Below are 16713 nucleotides of genomic sequence, written 5' to 3'. Positions count from 1 at the left end.
GGGCGGAGCCCGAACCCCTCCCCTCCCCAGCAGGGCTGCAGTGCGCTCTCCCCACACAGGAATGGCCAAAGGGCCCTTCCCAGGCGCCAACTAAAACCACCTGAACCAAAGCCCGAAGCCAAGGTATTTGGGTAATTTGGCACCTTCCTCCACCCCATCCCCCTGGCCCTTGGGCAGAGATCTTGGCTCTGCAAGTTTCTGGAATGGAGTCCTTGTGGCTGTCCTCAATGAGAGGTATCTGGGAGGCTGACCTTCCTGCAGAGGAGCCCACAACAGGCAGGCTGAGGCCTGTTCCCCTCAGGAATGAGGGGAAGTGAATGGAACCCGAGTGAGCGAGTGAATGGTATGTCTTAGGGCTCTGTCAAGATCACGTTGGTACGCCTTACCTAATAACCAGACTCTGAGAAAGGAAGGATGTCTAGTGTTTTCTGGAACCACTCTGAAAGGCTAATGTGGGTGAAGGACATTGGATAGGAAGAAGGTTCTGGGGATGCCTGGCTGGCTCAGTCGGCAGAATATACTACTCTTGATCTCAGAGTTGTGAGTTCAAGCACCACACTGGGCATAGACCCTACTTTTTTAAAACAAAAGAAGAAGAAGAAGAAGGTTCTGGAACAAAAAGGTTATAACGGAAGATTTTCAGATTATGAAAAGTTCTGGGCGCCTGGGTGGCTCAGTGGGTTAAGCCGCTGCCTTCGGCTCAGGTCATGATCTCAGGGTCCTGGGATCGAGTCCCGCATCGGGCTCTCTGCTCAGCGGGGAGCCTGCTTCCTCCTCTCTCTCTCTGCCTACTTGTGATCTCTCTCTGTCGAATAAATAAATAAAATCTTTAAAAAAAAAAAAAAAAAAAAAAAAAAAAAAAAAAAGAAAAGTTCTGGCAGCTGGACCTGGAGAGGTGGCAGGGGCGAGTGGCGAGAAGACCTGAGGTTCCGGCACATTAAGGCAAAGAGGGAGGCCCCAGGAGAGCTCTCAGCTATGCCTTTCCCTTGAAGGTCATGCCTCTGCCCCCTCTGGCTCTCTGCTTCTCCTTTTGGTCCATCTTTGATTACTTCCTTTATCAGAAGGCCTCTGCCAATAGCACTAGTTCATTACTTCCTCTTTTCTTGTTTCCAGGCTGATCTGCTGGGGAGATCACTGATCATGACCCCTGTCTGTTCCCAACTCTGTGTGAGCAGGAAGATGCGGACTCTGGCCACACTTCACCCCAGCCACTAGAAGGAGGGTCAGGAGGGTGGTGTCGTGAGGAGGCCTGCTCAGGTCTCTCCTGGCCCCCCCTTCCCCTGCTGACAGTTTGGGGGGCCCACTGAGCTTTGTGCATTTCTGCCTCTGCAACCGGCCTCGGGTCCCCCTTCACTCCCTGGCACCCGGCGCGGAGGGGATGTCCATGTCTCCACGGGTGATGAACGCGGCAGGCTTCTCATGATGGCTCACTCTCTCTTTCCTGTTCCTTTGCCTGCACAAGATGAACCCGGCAGCTTCCTGGCTGGCCTGACTTCAGGGATAGCAAGAAGGTCCCCCTCTCCCTCTCCACTATTCTCCCCATCGAGCGTGCACACACGGGGTGGGGTGAGCTCTCCACCACCTCACTCACCACTCTGCAATAAAGCGTGGACACCCCAAGTCAAGGGCAGACTTTGGTGAAGAGGTCACACGTTATCACTGTGGCCCCGAAAGACCCAGACGAATGTGGCTAATGACCAGCCCTGTAGGGCTGCCCGGGTGACTCAGTCCGTTAAGTGTCCACCTTCAGCTCAGGCCCCGATCCCGGGGTCCTGGGGTCAAGACCCAGCTTCAGGCTCCCTGCTCAGTGGAGAGTCTGCTTCCCCCTCCCCCTCTGCTCCCCACCAACCCCTGCTGGCTCGTGCTCTCTCTCTCAAATAAACAGATAGAATCTTAAAAAACAAACAAACAATACAGCCCTGTAGTGAAGTCCTGAAGGAATGAAAAGTAGAAGTGAGTGTGGACAAGCCCTGTGGGAATGGGACGTAGGATCAGCAAGTGAGCGTGGCCAGGAGAGCTGCGGGAAAAGAAAATGACAGCAAACCTTAGCTCACAGGCCCAGGGCGATGGTGCCTGCTGGACCCACGCGTAAACTAGGACTGAGAGAGTAAAGCAGCCGAGCATCTGGACTCGAACCCAGGTCTTCATCTTGGTAATTCCTAAGTCATGCTGCGCTTCCGTGGAGGACAGAGAGAGGGAGAGAGAGGGAGTGTGTGTGTGTGTGTGTGTGTGTGTGCGCGCGCGTGTGTAAAAGAGCTGGTGCTGGGCCACAGACCCCACTAGGAACCAGCGGGAACAGCTGTGGTGGCTGGAACACGAGCCCCCAGGGGTCCCTCTGGCAGCTTCAAGCCCTTTCTGGGATACCTGCTGGCTCCTGGCTCCGTGGCGAGCTTCCCAAGGCATGTGTGTCACCTGTTCGCTGCAGGCCCCGTGCCTGGCACCGCGCTTGGCCCTGAGCTGCTGTTCCATCCAGGGGTGCTGGCTGTTGCCACCCAGATGGGAAACGTGCTTGAGGAAGGCTTGCCTTGTCACCCCACACAGGATGGCCTGGAGACTTAGAGGGGCCTGATGCCGGAGTTGTGGTACGTGACAGACAGAGAGACAGAGACAGAGGCCAGAGATAAAGCCTTAGGTAGGGCTGGGATGACAGTGCAGCAGCAGGAGGCTGGGGAAGGGTGGGGGGCGGGGGAGGGCCACGGTCACGGTGGACTGCCCCATCTTGGCCTCCCTCTCTTCCATTTGTACCTTCTCACCTTGTCGTTCTGGGATGCCCGCAGGGAAGATTGTTGTTCCCGGGCTCAGGGACAGCCAGGAAGGGATGAGAAAACGGAAAGGAGAGGCTGGAGGGAAACTGGCCTGGGAAGGCCCCTTCCTGCATCTCCTGCCAGCCCCGGGGCATGATTTGAACCTGCCACTTACCAGCTGGGGCTGGGGAGGGCGAAGCCCATCTTGGGCCTGCGGTTCCCGGGGGATGGAGACGTGCCCCGTTTCCTGGGGACGGCTGTGGCACAGGAAAGCCTGTGTCTCCCCCCCAGCAACGGGTTCAGCAGGGCTGTGCCTGGGCATTCCAAAACCCAGCCTGAACACATTTCTTGAGAACGGCGTACTGCTGCCAAGGGAAAAGAAGTCCCAGATACATCCCAGAGCCAGACTGAAATAGACTAATTGGTTTGGTCACTTAATGGTTTGGTCAAAGGCCCCTTCCAGGAATGTGGGTAATTGAAAATTATGGAATAATAATGTCAAAACGGCTTTGGCAGCACAAATGTAGTCGGATGTATAATCGGACTAGCATACAGAAATGTCCAATCACTATGTTGTGCACTTGAAACGGATAAAATACGTATGTCGACTACACTTCAATTGAAAATTAAAAATTTAAAAGAAAAAAAAAAAAGACTGGTCCTCCTAACCCTCCACTTTCCAGCGGCGGCTCAGGGCACAGCATTTACACATAGTCCCTCTGAGCTTGCAGGGGTGAATACCTAGCCATAGCCCCTCTGAGCTTGCAGGGGTGAATACTTAGCTCCTTTATGAATGCGGACGGTAAGCTCTGTCTCCTGTGGCTGCCGTGCATGTGCAGTCGGTGTGATCTTACAGTCTTTTGCTTGCTCCCTGGGATCTTTCTCCGGCCACTGGCAGCTCCCTTCCCCAGTGCTCACCTCCTCCCTGCCAGGGGAGAGTGCTCAGCAGCTCCAGGATGTCCCAGCCAAGCTGGGCCGCAGAGTCTGCTGGTCTGGGGTGACCGTGGGAGGTCGGTTCAAGGAACTGCTACAGTGGCAGCAAGGACCTACCCCTCATTTTATAGATCAAGACCCGAGCCCCGACAGGGGAAAAGTCAGGATCGGGTTTTCTGACTCCCAATCCAGGTGAAGGCCAGCATTGTGTCATTCGTTGATCCTCCCTCCCCTGGCCCGGGGTTCAGAGGTTAATTCAGGCCAGTGAGAGAGGGGGTCCTACTTCCCTAAGGCCTGGGGAGATGCAGGAAGAGCTCAGAGAGTTTAAGGAACCCTTCCTCAGGAAGCCTGAGAAATGGCCAGGTTACTCATTGATGGTTCCATGTAGAAGGTGAAATGGGGGAGGGAGAGCCTCGTGGTGCCTGCCCCACCAGTCTGCTGTGTGACCTTGAGCACGCTGCCGACCCTGCTGGCCCAGGTGCTCTGCTTTACCCCGAGGATACACGTGATCACCTTGACTTGGCCTTGCCAGGGTGCTGGCTCTGGCCCTCCCGGTTCCGTGATAAGAGGAGGGGCTGCTTGGCTCCCAACCAGGGCAAGGGCTTAAGCAGTAAGACATGAGCCAGCACAGCCTGCCCTCCACGTCCACTGGGTGGTGAGAAATGCTGCTGAGGACCAGCCCCTTGCCACTGCGACATGAGGGACCCCAGGCGGGGCACTGCTGTGCCCACAATCTTGCCTCAGGACATCCCCACCCTGATACTCTTCTTCCTGGAGGAGCCAGGGAAGAGGAGAAGTGCCTGGAACCCAGAAAGAGTCAGAGGCACCCCCAGGTCCTCCCCACGCCGAAAGGAGCCGGCAGCTGCCAAGAGAGGAATGGGGGCTTGGGACAAAAAAACAGGAGTCAGGGCATCTCCTGGGATCTTGGGCAGGCTGGAGACCGGAGCTCAAGCTGCCCAACAGGGAAGGGACAACCCAGACCGAGGGGGCCAGGAGAAGGTCCCCCTCTAACCACTCATTCCCACAATGACACCCCAGCTTGCTCAGGGCTCTGTGTTAAGGCTCGGGAGACTCAGAGGGAGCAGCAAGAAAGCCTGTCTTTGGGGAGATCCCAACCTAAGGCAGCTCTCAGGGCCTGTTAGGGCTGTCGGGTTGGGGCTGCTGCACCCAGTGTGTGACCACACCCCTGGTCTGCTGGGGAGCTAGCCTTGCAGGGAGCACTTCCCCGCTTTGGATGGACTTGCAGCTTCGTCTGCCCAGAACGCTCTCCTCCAGTTACTCGAATGCATGGTTCCCTCCTGGCCTTCAGACGTCAGCTCAAATGTCACCTCCTCAGAGCAGCCTTCCCTGACCTGCTGGTAAAAGTAACCTCTCAACTCTGCTATGCTCCAGCCCCACCCTGCTTCCTGGCCTCCGGTTCACTGGGGGGCTCCAGAGCGTAAGCTCCAAGGGAACAGGGACCTTGTCCATTGTGTTCACCCCTGCAAACGGGGTCTGGCTGGAAAGATACTTGTTGGATGAGTGAATTAAGGGGTGGGATGAGTTTTGAAACCTTTGCATTTCAAGATTCTTTTTTTTTTTATTTAAGAAACGGAGACAGCGGGGGGCGCCTGGGTGGCTCAGTGGGTTAAAGCCTCTGCCTTGGGCTCAGGTCATGATCCCAGGGTCCTGGGATCTAGCCCCGCATCAGGCTCTCTGCTCGGCGGGGAGCCTGCTTCTACCTTTCTTTCTGCCTGCCTCTGTGCTTACTTGTGATCTCTGTCAAATAAATAAATAAGAATCTTTTTTTAAAAAAAAGAAAAAAGAAACGGAGACAGGGGTACCTAGCTGGCTCTGTCAGTGGAGTGTGCAACTCTGGACCTCAAGGCTGTGGGTTTGGGTCCCACCAGGGGGTATAGAGCTTACTTAAAAAAACAAAATCTTAAAAATTTTTTGAGATAATTTACATACCATAAAATGCATCTCTTCAAAGTATGTGATTCAGTGGTTTTTAGCCGTTCAGAGTTGTGACGCCGTCACTACCATCTGAGTTTAGAACATTGCCCTCACCTCAGAGAGAAACCCCGTACCCACGGGGCGTCCCTCGCACCATTCCTTTCCCATATGCTGGGAACCTACCACTCTACGCTCTGTATCAGTAGATTTTCCCCTTCAGGACTTTCACGGAAATGGAACCATACAGCACAAGGTCTTTTGTGCCTGGCTCCTTTCCCTTAGCATTTTGTTTTCAAGTTTCCCCCATGCTGTAGTGTGCATAAGAGCCTCGTTGCTTTTTCTGGCTGAATACCACCCCGCTGTGTAGGTGTACTACATTTTGTTTGTCCGTCCATCCACTGATGAACATCTGGTTGGCTTCCACTTTTTGGCGATGATGAATAATGCCGCTATTCCTGTACGAGGTTTTGTGTTGACATGTTTTCAGTTCTTTGAGGCATATACCTAGGAGTGGCACTGTGGGGTCGTATGGTAACTCCCAGGCTAAGATGAGTTCCTTTCTTTCTTTCTTTTTTAAAAATATTTTACCCATTTTGACAGAGAAAGACACAGTGAGAGAGGGAACACAAGCAGGGGGAGTGGGAGAGGGAGAAGCAGGCTTCCCGCTGAGCAGAGAGTTGGATTTAGGGCTCAATCCCAGGACCCTGAAACCATGACCTGGGCCAAAGGCAGATGCCCAATGACTGAGACACCCAGGTGCCCCACTGAGATGAGTTTTTTAAAGCAAGAATCACGTCTGGGGCCAGACCCCCCAGGAGGCTCTCAGCCCAGGTTTGCTGCATGCTGAAATGTGGACAAGCTGCTGGAGAGAGAGGCAGAGCCTTTCTAGATGGGAGACCACCCAGGGCACAGTTCAGAGGATGAAACTGACTTTTGTATTACGTTCCAGGTGCTTCAGGGGGCCGGGGTCTTGGGGAAGCAGGTTTGACGGTGGCCTGGGAAACCCCTCCATGGAAGGAAGACTGGATTTCATGCAAGGGGCAGGAGGGAGTGAGAGCTGGGTCTGGGGCAGAGCAGGACTTGCAGGAGTGGGAAAATTAGAGGTAGAGAAGGAGACCGTGAGTCCGGCGGAGGGGAAGTCAAGCCTTCAATTAAGAGTGTGCATGCAGGGGAGGGAGGCCAAGGCGAGGCTTCGAGAAGGCCAGGGAAGGTCTGAAAGCCATTTATCTACCCTGATGCCTTTGAGATAAAGGGGTCTCCCAAACTGCCCGAGGTGGTTAGACAGGTCCCCATGAAACCAGGAAGAAAAACCCCTAACCTTTTATCTAAATACTCCTTTCTCTTTCCTGTGTGACAAAGCACATACCTATACACCCTGCCAACCGGGTGACTTTGTGTTCTCTCTCTGAATGGCTCCTCACTCCCGATAAGCAAGATATTTCTCTCTCTCTCTCTTTCTCTTTTTTTAGATTTTTATTTATTTATTTAACAGAGAGTACAAGCAGCGGGAGCAGCAGGCAGAGGGAGAAGAAGCAGGCTCCCACTGAGCAAGGAGCCTGATGTGGGGCTCGATCCCAGGACCCCAGGATCAGGACCTGATCCGAAGGCAGAGGCTTAACTGACTGAGACAGGGGCGGGGGATGAGGGGTGGTCGGGGGTCCTGATCCTACCCCGAGCAGAGAGCTCCTGTCCTGTCCTGTCCGACTCTAACATCCAAAGGCTGTTCACATGCAGATCCTCCAATGCATGTCCCTATGGAGGCATCCAGAATCCCTCTTCAGCCCTGGTCCTCAGTCTGGGCCAAGCAGTAGGCAGCTCTTGACTTGAGCTGCCCAGTGCCTCTCGGGGAGTCTGTCCACAACATCTGGCCCTCACCATGTGTCAAACCAACCCTGCCCCCATGCTCTCACCAGTACCAGCCCGGAGCACTAGCACTAGCTGGTAATCACTTAAGCTGAAAAGCGTATGGGGATTGGGGGCGGGGGTACTAGTATCTGAACTTGTAGTGAGGGCCCACAGAGTTAAGCTTTAGTGGTTGGTTTTGGGGCTTTGAGAAATTGGGGATTGTGACAAGCTGTCAGGTCCAAGCTGGGTAGTGACTCCCGTGGACACACACACCACCCCTGTTGCCACACCTTTCATTCCCACTGAAGTCCACTCTGCTCTTAGCCAAAGGAAAGGGTTCTTCCTGACATTTTGTTTTGGGGGCAGGAGGACTGAGGTCGCAAATTTAAATGTGAACTTGAACTGATAGGACTTAATGCCCTCCACAGCAACCTACCCCCACCCTCAGATCCCAGCAGGAAGCCCCAGAGGCCCTGGGTTTCCTTCCCAGGAGTGTCAGCTCAGGAATCCGCAACCCATATGCCTGTGCCTGGAGAGGACAGGGTGTAACTTGTGCCCTACACAGTTCAAGCTGACTGCTCATAAAGCAAGAGCCATTTCTCACGCATCTGCTTCTAGAGACAAATGCCTGTGTTCAAATCCTGACTTAAACAGCTGTGTGGTATGACCTGGGGCAAGTGTCTTGCTCTCTCTGTGCCTCAGCTTCCTTATGCACAAAATGGGGAGAAAATAGTACTAATCCGTAGGGTGGTGGGGAAGACAAGTAAGTCAGTACAAGTGAGGTACAGAGAACAGTGCCCGGCCTTGAGCGACAGTTTGGTGAAGTTAGTTATTGCTGTTACCAATATCATTTTTCTTTCCCGTGAGCCCCTGAACCCTTTCCACTGCCTGCTCAGAGCTCCTGGTTAGGGAGGGAGCCATGAGAGAGGTGTGGAGCAAGTGAGGAAGACAGGGCCCAGCTAGGTGTGGATCTCTGTTGTTTTCACAAAACCAGGCTCACCAACCTGCCATTTAGAATAATCCTCATTCCCCCTTCCTGTTCTTTGCACTACCCCAGGTCCTAAAAAATTCCAGGTAAGGAAGCTTTTGTAAGTCAAAATACTTTTTAAAAAGAAAGAAGGAGAAACAGAAAAAAAAACACCCGGCTAGATTTCTAATTAAACCTCGAGGCAGAATCAGGAAGGATCTTGAGATTTTTTGGAAGATTTTCTATATCCCCCCAAGCATCCAATCTTATATAAAACCCACAGAAAAACCAGCATACACAGACTTGCTTCTTCAGAGGAGGAGTCTTCCATTTACAAGAGAATTTGATAATGGGGCTAATCACACCCTAATTGGTAATGATTTGTCAGCTGAGTGCCTTAAAGTGGGGTCTCTCTATGTGACACCTGCATTCTCTCCATCAGCTTCAGAAGCAAGGTGGATAGGAAAACCCACTCTCATGTGGAGGAGTGAGCCAAGGGGGGGAGAGCAACTGACCCAGAAAGCAACCCCCCCCCCAGATGTTTCTCTGGGATAGCCTAACTATGGTTTTGTTCCTGGCCCTCTGCTTGCTTGAGTCCGTGCAGTCCAGAAAACCAGCCAGCCAGAAGCTGGGGCTAGGGAAATCTCCAGCAGTCTCCAGCTTGCAAGTCATCTATTCCCTGCTTTGGGTCTGTTTTCCCAGCTGCACTAGGAGAGCGAATCCTGCTGCCTTTCCAGAGGGCTCTGCGGGGGCGGCCCTGTCCAATTTAAGGCCGGAGATTGAGGCTCTGCAGAAGCATACAAAGGGGCATCTCTGGGGCCATGGCAGGCAGATGCTAGAGCTCTGCCCTGGGACAGAGGCGGAGGAGGAGTAAGGCCGGGTGGGAGAAGTGGAGGGGTCCCCTGGCACCAGAGATGGAGGGTCGTCTTACCAAGGTGTGCCTGAGACACCCCACGTCTCCCCCACATGGCCCTAATGGTCAGGTCCTGAGCGTCTCAGAGGCAGAAGGGCTTGGCCTCCAGGGGCCAGTGCAGGAACCTGCTGTCTCTCGGAAGCAGGACCACACAGGACCCAGCGGCCCCGAGGCCCCCGGGGGAGAAGGAATAGCGGGACTAGCGTGTGTCAGCTGAACCAGAGCCGAGGGTGTGCGTGGAGCCCGCCCCAGGGCGCTCTGTCAAGCAGCAGCCTGCTCTGGCACCTAGCATGGCCCCTGAGGGGACACTCCCACTCCTTCCACCTCACTTCCAATTCCGCCCCCGGCAGCAGGGGCTACTGCCCAAGCTCGGAGCCGCGGAGCAGGAGGGAGACTCTCCCGCCGCCGCCAACTCCATCACCCCTGGCCCCGTGGCGCGCGGGCGGGGCGGCGGGTGAGAGCCGGGTTTTGCGAAGGCAAATAAATAATCCCGAAGTCACCTTCAGTCCCTGGAGAGACTTTTCCGGGGAGAGCTGGGGTGGGGGAGGGAGGCAGTCCTTCAGCTAAGGCGGGGCGCGGCTGGCGGCGCGGGGAGGGGTGGTCGTCGCCCGCCCGGAGGCTAGGGCGCCGGGCGGCCTCGGTCCCACGGGGGCAGGGACGCGGCTGCGGGAAGGGGAGGGGAGGGAGGGAAGGGAAAGGAAAGGACGGGAAGGAAGGGAAAGGCAGGGAAGGGAAGGGTCGGCGCGGCCGTGCGGAGGAGCAGCGGAGGAGGGGGACTGGAGGGCTGGGGGGCTGCAGGGCTGCGGAGCTGCGGGGCTCCGGGCTGGCCGGGCACTCACGTCCTCTTGAAGACGCCCCCGAGGGCGCTGCCCAGCAGGAGGCAGAGCTGCTGCGAGAAGAAGACCCAGGAGATCTGGGGCAGCGAGCTGTGCGTCTGGCAGCGCAGGTCCAGCAGCGTGGGCCCCAGGAAGGCGATGCACAGGCCGAAGCTGAAGAAGACGCTCCAGTAGGTGAGCGTGGGCTGCAGGTTGCGGCGGAGCAGCCCGGACACGCGGCCGTCGCAGCCCATGGCCCCGGCTGGCGGGCTGGCGGCTGTGGCTCCGCGCGCCGGTGCCCGAGTGCCGCGCCGCCCGCGGGAGGGCCGGCTGGGCCCGGGAGGCCGGCGGCCGGGAGGGAGGGGCGGGGAGGGGCGGCCCGGCGAGGGGCCCCGCCCTCGGGCCGGGGGAGCGAGGGGGGCGCGTGTGCGGCCGGCGGGCAGCGCGTCGGGGTCCGCGCCCTCCTCGCGAGCCCCGGGAGCCGGCGTCCCCCCTGCTTCCCGAACCCACGCTCACCCTCCCGGGCTGCGGGAGACCGACCGCCTGCCGCTCTTCGCTCCCACCCCCTCTCCAGCTGCCCGTCCCACCCGCGTCCTTGCGCGGCCCGCTCGGGGGCGGAGGGGCCTGAGCCCCCATTGCAGAGCTGGGCGAACTGAGCCCGAGGAGTCCTGGATGCTCGCACAGCCTGGAGGGCGGGCTCTTCCAGCGCTGCGCGTCCGCTCGGGGAGCGACAGTTTCCCCCCAGACTCCAGCCTGGCTTGGGCTGTGCCGTGGAGGAACCCCGGAGCACAGCCCCCTACACTTCGGGGGCTTCACAGATGGACTTCGAGGGTCTGACAGCGCCCCCATCTTTCCCTGGAATAGAAGACAATCACCTACATACATGCTTTTCTTGGGAGAGTATTCATGGCTTTCATTAGCACCTCCAGAGGGTGAGCACTTGAGACAGAAAACCTTATGAAACATCCCATCTTCACGCCAAGCTCCGCCCGAGAGCTGGTCTTTGCCCGCCGCATCTCATGGGGCGCTGGGCAGGTGCAGGAGGTGGCCGGATGCAGATGTTCTCTTCGGACTCCGTCTCTCTCCTTCTTCCCGGTGGGGAGTGGGGAGGAGGGGGTGGGAAGGAAAGGTCAGAGATCGGGAGAAATCCCACGAGGTATTCCGGAAAAATTCTCTGGGTGTTTTGGGCCAAGAGTTCTCAGGAAAATTCCTGGGTTTTTTTGTTTTGTTTTTTTTTTAAAGATTTTATTTATTTATTTGACAGACAGAGATCACAAGTAGGCAGAGAGGCAGGCAGAGAGAGAGAGAGAGAAGGAAGCAGGCTTCCTGCGGAGCAGGGAGCCTGATGCAGGGCTCGATCCCAGGACCCTGAGATCATGACCTGAGCCGAAGGCAGCAGCCCAAACCACTGAGCCACCCAGGCGCCCCTGTTTTGTTTTGTTTTTAATGCTGGAAAACCCTGGATGGGATTGTGGGGGAAGAGATTTTAGTCTCCAGACCCCTAGTTCTTGGAGGAGCCTGTGGCTGACACAGCCTGTGCCTCCCCCCAGGTGGCCATGGAACTGACAAGTCCTGCTTGGACCAGCTTCTGGGGGGAGCCAGGGTTCCTGCTTTGGCCTCTGGAGGCAGAGCAATAAGTTCCAGACTGTCACCTCTGCTCAGGTGTTCTAGGGGTGGCAGAAGCCGCGACATCATGGCCACTGGCCCTCCAGGGGGACCAGAGCTGAAGCGGCTGAGGAGGTAGGAGGGTGGGTGCTCTCCTGACAACTTGGCCTTAGGACAGGTAACCAACTTCTCCTGCAGGCACTGGTTGTCTCTCACAGCCACGCTCGCTCCTCTGCTCCATCCGCCCTAGACTCTGAGCGCCTGGGAGCAGAGCCTCAGGGTCTCTGTGGCTTGGTGGTTTGGGAGGTAATAAGAATTATTTATTCAGAGGTGGTAAGTCAGTCTACACAGTATTTGTGATTCAATTAGAAGTTATCCTCTGCGGGGCACCTGGGTGGGTCAGTGGGTTAAGCCTCTGCCTTTGGCTCAGGTCATGATCTCTGGGTCCTGGGATTGAGCCCAACCTCCCCACACATACACCCCTTTTCCCGGCATTGGCCTCTCTGCTCAGCAGGGGGCCTGTTCCCCCTGCTCCTGCCTCTCTGCCCACTTGTGATTTCTGTCTGTCAAATAAATAAATAAAATCTTTATTAAAAGAAAGATTAAAAAAAAGTTCTCCTCTGAAAAACAAAACCAAAAATAAATCATAACAACGAGCATTTGATTAGGTCCTCTCGCCATTCTCACAGACTTCTAGAACCATAGATGGTCAAAGCTGGAAGGAACCATCTCCAACTTGAGTCTCCTATTCCCACCCCATCACTGCTGGTAAGAGCTTGTCAGTCCTGTTCTTGACTGATCCCTCTTACTGTTTGGGGCCTTACCTATCATTTCCTGCGGGTCCGCTTCCACTGTGAGTCAGCTCCAGTTGCAAGGAAGGGTTTGGAGCTCAACTGAAATGCCCCTCCCTGTGGCTCCCCCCAGCCACCCACAGGACAAGGCTAATGGCTCTGGGCACGTTAGTCCTTCATGCATATGACCTTGCCCCAGTACTTGGCCTTTTCAGCTCAAACGCCTGAAATGTTTTCATAATTTTGTTAGACATACGCCCTAGATACATCACCTACTGCTTCAGCTCCTCCAGCCACAGTGGCTGTGACCCTGGTACAGTGAGGCGGCCCAGTGTGTCTGAGGTGCTCAAAGCATTCTATAACTTGATCTGGATGGTGGTTACACAGATATAAACATACATAAAAATTCATTCACGTACAAACATATGTACACTTAGGATTTGTGTCTTCTATTGTAAGTAAGCTATGGTTTGATAAAATAGTGAAAAGTAAAAAAAGTAAACAAAAACAAAGTGAGAACTCTCCGTGAACACAATATCCAGCCTCCTTAGAATTGAAGCCTGCCTTCCTGCCTTCCTTCTTTCTTTCCTTCCTTTCTTTCCCTTTCCTTTTGGCCTGCAGGGCCCCTGAGCTGGGTCAGACAGGCAGGGAAACTGGCACAGCTGTGAGGTTCTTTCTGTCGTGGGGGTGCTTTGAGAGCTTGCAGGGGGAAACATCTCCCCTTGCCTGGGAAGGCTTCCTTACTGGACTGTTGTGGAAGGAGGAATATGGGAAAATGTTTTGCTTAATCTCTCTTCTTATTCTTCTTTGTCTCTATTTTTCGGTATCATCACCTTGTCTACCTTCTTCAAGAAACTTCTCCGGAAAAATCCTACCCAATTCCCGAATTCCAGCAAGCCCCCGATCCCCTCCTGGCCCCCTATAATCTTCAGGGTCAGCTGTTACACCCAGGGACTGCCGGCTTCCTCTTCCTGCCACCCTGCCTCCCCTGCGGCCAGTTAAACGGTGAGTTCGTAAGGGCTGGGACTATATTTACCATATTATATTATATTTGCCAACTCTCCCCACCCACATCCAGGTGCCTCACAGAGCACCTTGCAGATAGCAGGTCCTGGATAAGTAGATGGGTACTGAATTATTTGCACCTTGCCCTTATAATTATTTTTGGTTTTTCATCTATGTATCTTATCTCCCCATGGTAACAAGTTCCCTAAGGACAGAAGCGGTCCTCTATTTCTTCTGTGTCGACTGTCCAAATGTCTAGCCCTCCCTGGGCACCTTGGGTTCGTTCTTCAATTTTAACGACAAAACCTTGGATGGTCCCTTAGCCACTCTCAGATTTCTTCTTGCGTGCATTGGAAGGAAATTATCCCCATTCCTCACTAGCTCTGGAAAGCAGTTTGAGACCCCAAAATAAGGGAAGATGAACTAGAGTGGCAATAAAGATCTATGGGAGTGAAGGGTCCTCAGGCGCTTGCAGACTGAAATCTGTTTATTTGCCTCAAGGGTCACCTCCTCTGGGAAGCTTTCCTTGACCTTCCTAGGGTCCTTCCTTGGGGGTCCATCTTAAATCATTGCTAAATGTCTGTGCAGTGCCTCTCCTCCAAGGAAGGGCTATGAGCTCGGCTCTTCACTGAGTGCCAGGACTGGCTCTTCGGTGAGAGCTGTTCACCCTCTCCTGACTCCCTGACTCCCGCTTACACCTGGACGTTGATAAGCAATCCATCAGCCACCCGGAATCAAGCTCTGCATCTGGGCTCCCAGCTCAGCGGGGAGCCTGCTTCTTCACCTTCCCTCTCGAAACCCCCCCTCCCACTGCTTGTGCTCTCCCTCTCTCTCAAATAAATAAAATCTTTCAAAAAAGAATGTATAAAAAGAAAAGTTTTGATGATCACAGCCTAGAGCATTTCACCTGGACTTGGACCTGATTTCGCATTTGGCAGGATCCTCTCCGTGACTGTGGGCCTGCTTTGGGTCCCCAGGACCCTCTGGTCTCTGCTTCCCAGGCTCGGAGGAAGGCAGGCAGGAGCAGTAGAAGTCTCCAGTTTAAGGTCATTAAGCACATCTGCTGTTCCTCCGGCCATTGGGGAATGAGGCCACCCCTCCCCTACTTCTGGATTTTATCTTCACAGCCCCCGCATCATCTCCTTGCTGGCCAGAGTGTGCAGAGTGGATTGGCAGGCTCAGTCTGGGCTCGGCACTGGGGGGTGGGGGGAGTGGCAGACAGCTTGGTGCCAAGGACTGTATCCAGATGACCCAGCCACCTTACCCTTACACGAATGCCAACAGCGGAGATGGGTATGCGTAGGAAAATCTCCTTCGCCAGCTATCTGGATGAACCGAGTTATCTGCCTGTGTGGGTGGGGGGTGGTGACTGCAGGTTCCAGGAGGGATAGGAGAGACAGGAGTGGGTGAGATGGCCCAGGAGCCTCTTAAGAATGAGACTGGTGGCCACACGCATCCTGGAGAGAATTCTGGTGGTGCTGAATATGTGTTAGTGGTGAACGGGACTAGTTGAAGCTAGCCTCAAGTTAAGGGTTGGAAGGACCCTCTGAAATTATCCTTCCACCCAGACACCCAATCCCATTTACAGCACTGCCCAGGGAGCCACTCGGCCTCAACTTTCGTGTGCCCGGGCTCGGAGTCAAGCTGTGAGATGTGTGCCAAACCGAGCCTTGGTTTCCTCCTCTCTTAAAATGGGGGGAATGAAGGCACCTGGCTGGCTCAGTCAGTAGAGTGGGAGACTCTTGATCTTGGGGTTGTGAGTTCAAGCCCCATGCTGGGTACAGGGCTTACTAAAAGAAAAAGAAAATGGGGGAGAATAATACCTCCCTTCCTGTGAGAAAGTGTAGACAGGGTGTGATAGAGGAGCTGGTGTACCAGGCTCAACGGATTCTCCTCCTCCTCCTCGTTCTCCTTCCCAACAATAGCACAAATCACTCTCCTGGTCTATACGCTAGCACAGGGGCTAGCGAAGTAGGTCCCCGGACCAGCAGCATCAGGATGTCCTGGGAATTCCTTAGAAATGAAGATCCTTGGGGCCCCTGGCTGGCTCGACTGGTTAAGCCTCCAACTCTTGATTTTGGCTCAGGTCATGATCTCAGAGTCGTGAGATCGAGCCCTGCACTGGGGCTTTGCACTGGGCGTGGAGCCTGCTTTAAGATTTTTCTCTGTCTCTCTTCCTCTGCTCTGCTCCCACAACAGCTGCTTACCCTCTCTCTTAAAAAAAAAAAAAAAAAAAAAGTAAGAAGGAAGTGAAGATTCTCTAGGGGTGCCTGGTTGGCTCAGTCAGTAAAGCATGTGACTCTTGGTCTAGAGGTTGTCAGTTTGTGCCCACGTTGGGCAGAGATTATTTAAAAAACAATATCTTAAGGGACACCTGGGCAGCTCAGTCATTAAGTGTCTGCCAGGTCCTGGGTCCTGGGATGGAGCCCCACATTGGGCTCCCTGCTCAGTGGGAAGCCTGCTTCTCCTTCTCCCACTCCCCCTGCTGTGTTTCCTCTTTCGCTGGGTCTCTCCTGTCAAATAAATAAATAAATAAATAAAATCTTTAGAAAAATAAGAAGAGAGAGAGAAAGAAACAGATTCTCAGTCCTGCCCCAGACCAGCTAGTCAGAAATAATCTGTTTCAGTAAAACCCTCCAGGGGACTCGGCGGCAGCTGCCGTGTGCGAATGACTGCATTAGAGCCACAAAGGAGAACTCGAATTCCCACTCTACCGAGAGCCATTCACTATTTGAAGACATTCCTCATGTTCTCCCTTGACAAGTTTCATTGTCCCCAGCAACATCCTCTCTACTTCCTTCAGCTAACCCTCACTGGCCATGTATTCTAGACCCCTTGCGATGCTTTTCTGCGATCATGTCATGCTCTGATTTTTAGTGAGCTTCATAAAAATGGGGTCTCCCAGCACCATACTGGGCTCCAAGTGGTCTAAGGGGTACTGAGAACAATGGGCTTGCTGTTTCCTCTTTTCTGGCAACTTTGATGGCTTTATCGAGTGGCCACTCTGTGCTAAGCATACGACATACAGTGACTTTTTGTTTACCTTTTTCGAAGTAGGCTCTGTGCCCAGCATGGGGCTCGAACTCATAACCCGGAGATCAAGCATCACATGTTCTGCTGACTGAGTCAGCCAGGCACCCCCTGTTTACTTTACTTTTTT

The 16713-nt window shown here is 54.3% G+C and overlaps 1 protein-coding gene and 1 long non-coding RNA gene across 4 annotated transcripts in view; one reads left to right on the top strand and one right to left on the bottom strand.

Annotated features, from left to right (window-relative positions):
• The window catches only part of MFSD4A (major facilitator superfamily domain containing 4A), a 30398-nt gene extending 19879 nt beyond the window's left edge, over positions 1-10519 (bottom strand). Inside the window, exon 1 of one of the 2 annotated variants that reach the window (XM_045081102.1) lies at positions 10177-10519. In XM_045081102.1, the coding sequence (XP_044937037.1) occupies positions 10177-10406 (230 nt within the window). In that variant the 5' untranslated portion in view covers positions 10407-10519. The remainder of the gene's footprint in view (positions 1-10176) is intronic. The other variant, XM_045081101.1, reaches the window with a different exon arrangement.
• On the top strand, positions 10245-15228 carry LOC106006175. 2 transcript variants are annotated; one of them, XR_006607056.1, is made up of 5 exons: positions 10245-10347; positions 10727-11084; positions 12447-12525; positions 13401-13553; positions 14142-15228. It is a non-coding gene; the product is annotated as an uncharacterized LOC106006175 (long non-coding RNA). The 2 variants fall into 2 exon arrangements; XR_001180089.2 differs by lacking the exon at positions 10727-11084 and having other exon boundaries at positions 14142-14407.
• Positions 15229-16713: the final 1485 nt, after the last annotated feature.

The sequence above is a fragment of the Mustela putorius genome, unplaced genomic scaffold (genome assembly GCF_011764305.1).
Source record: "Mustela putorius furo isolate JIRA1106 unplaced genomic scaffold, ASM1176430v1.1 tig00000508_pilon_pilon_pilon, whole genome shotgun sequence".
Classification (NCBI taxonomy): Eukaryota; Metazoa; Chordata; class Mammalia; order Carnivora; family Mustelidae; genus Mustela; species Mustela putorius.
Note: the sequence above shows the minus strand (reverse complement) of the source record. Positions and strands in the feature narration are given on the sequence as shown.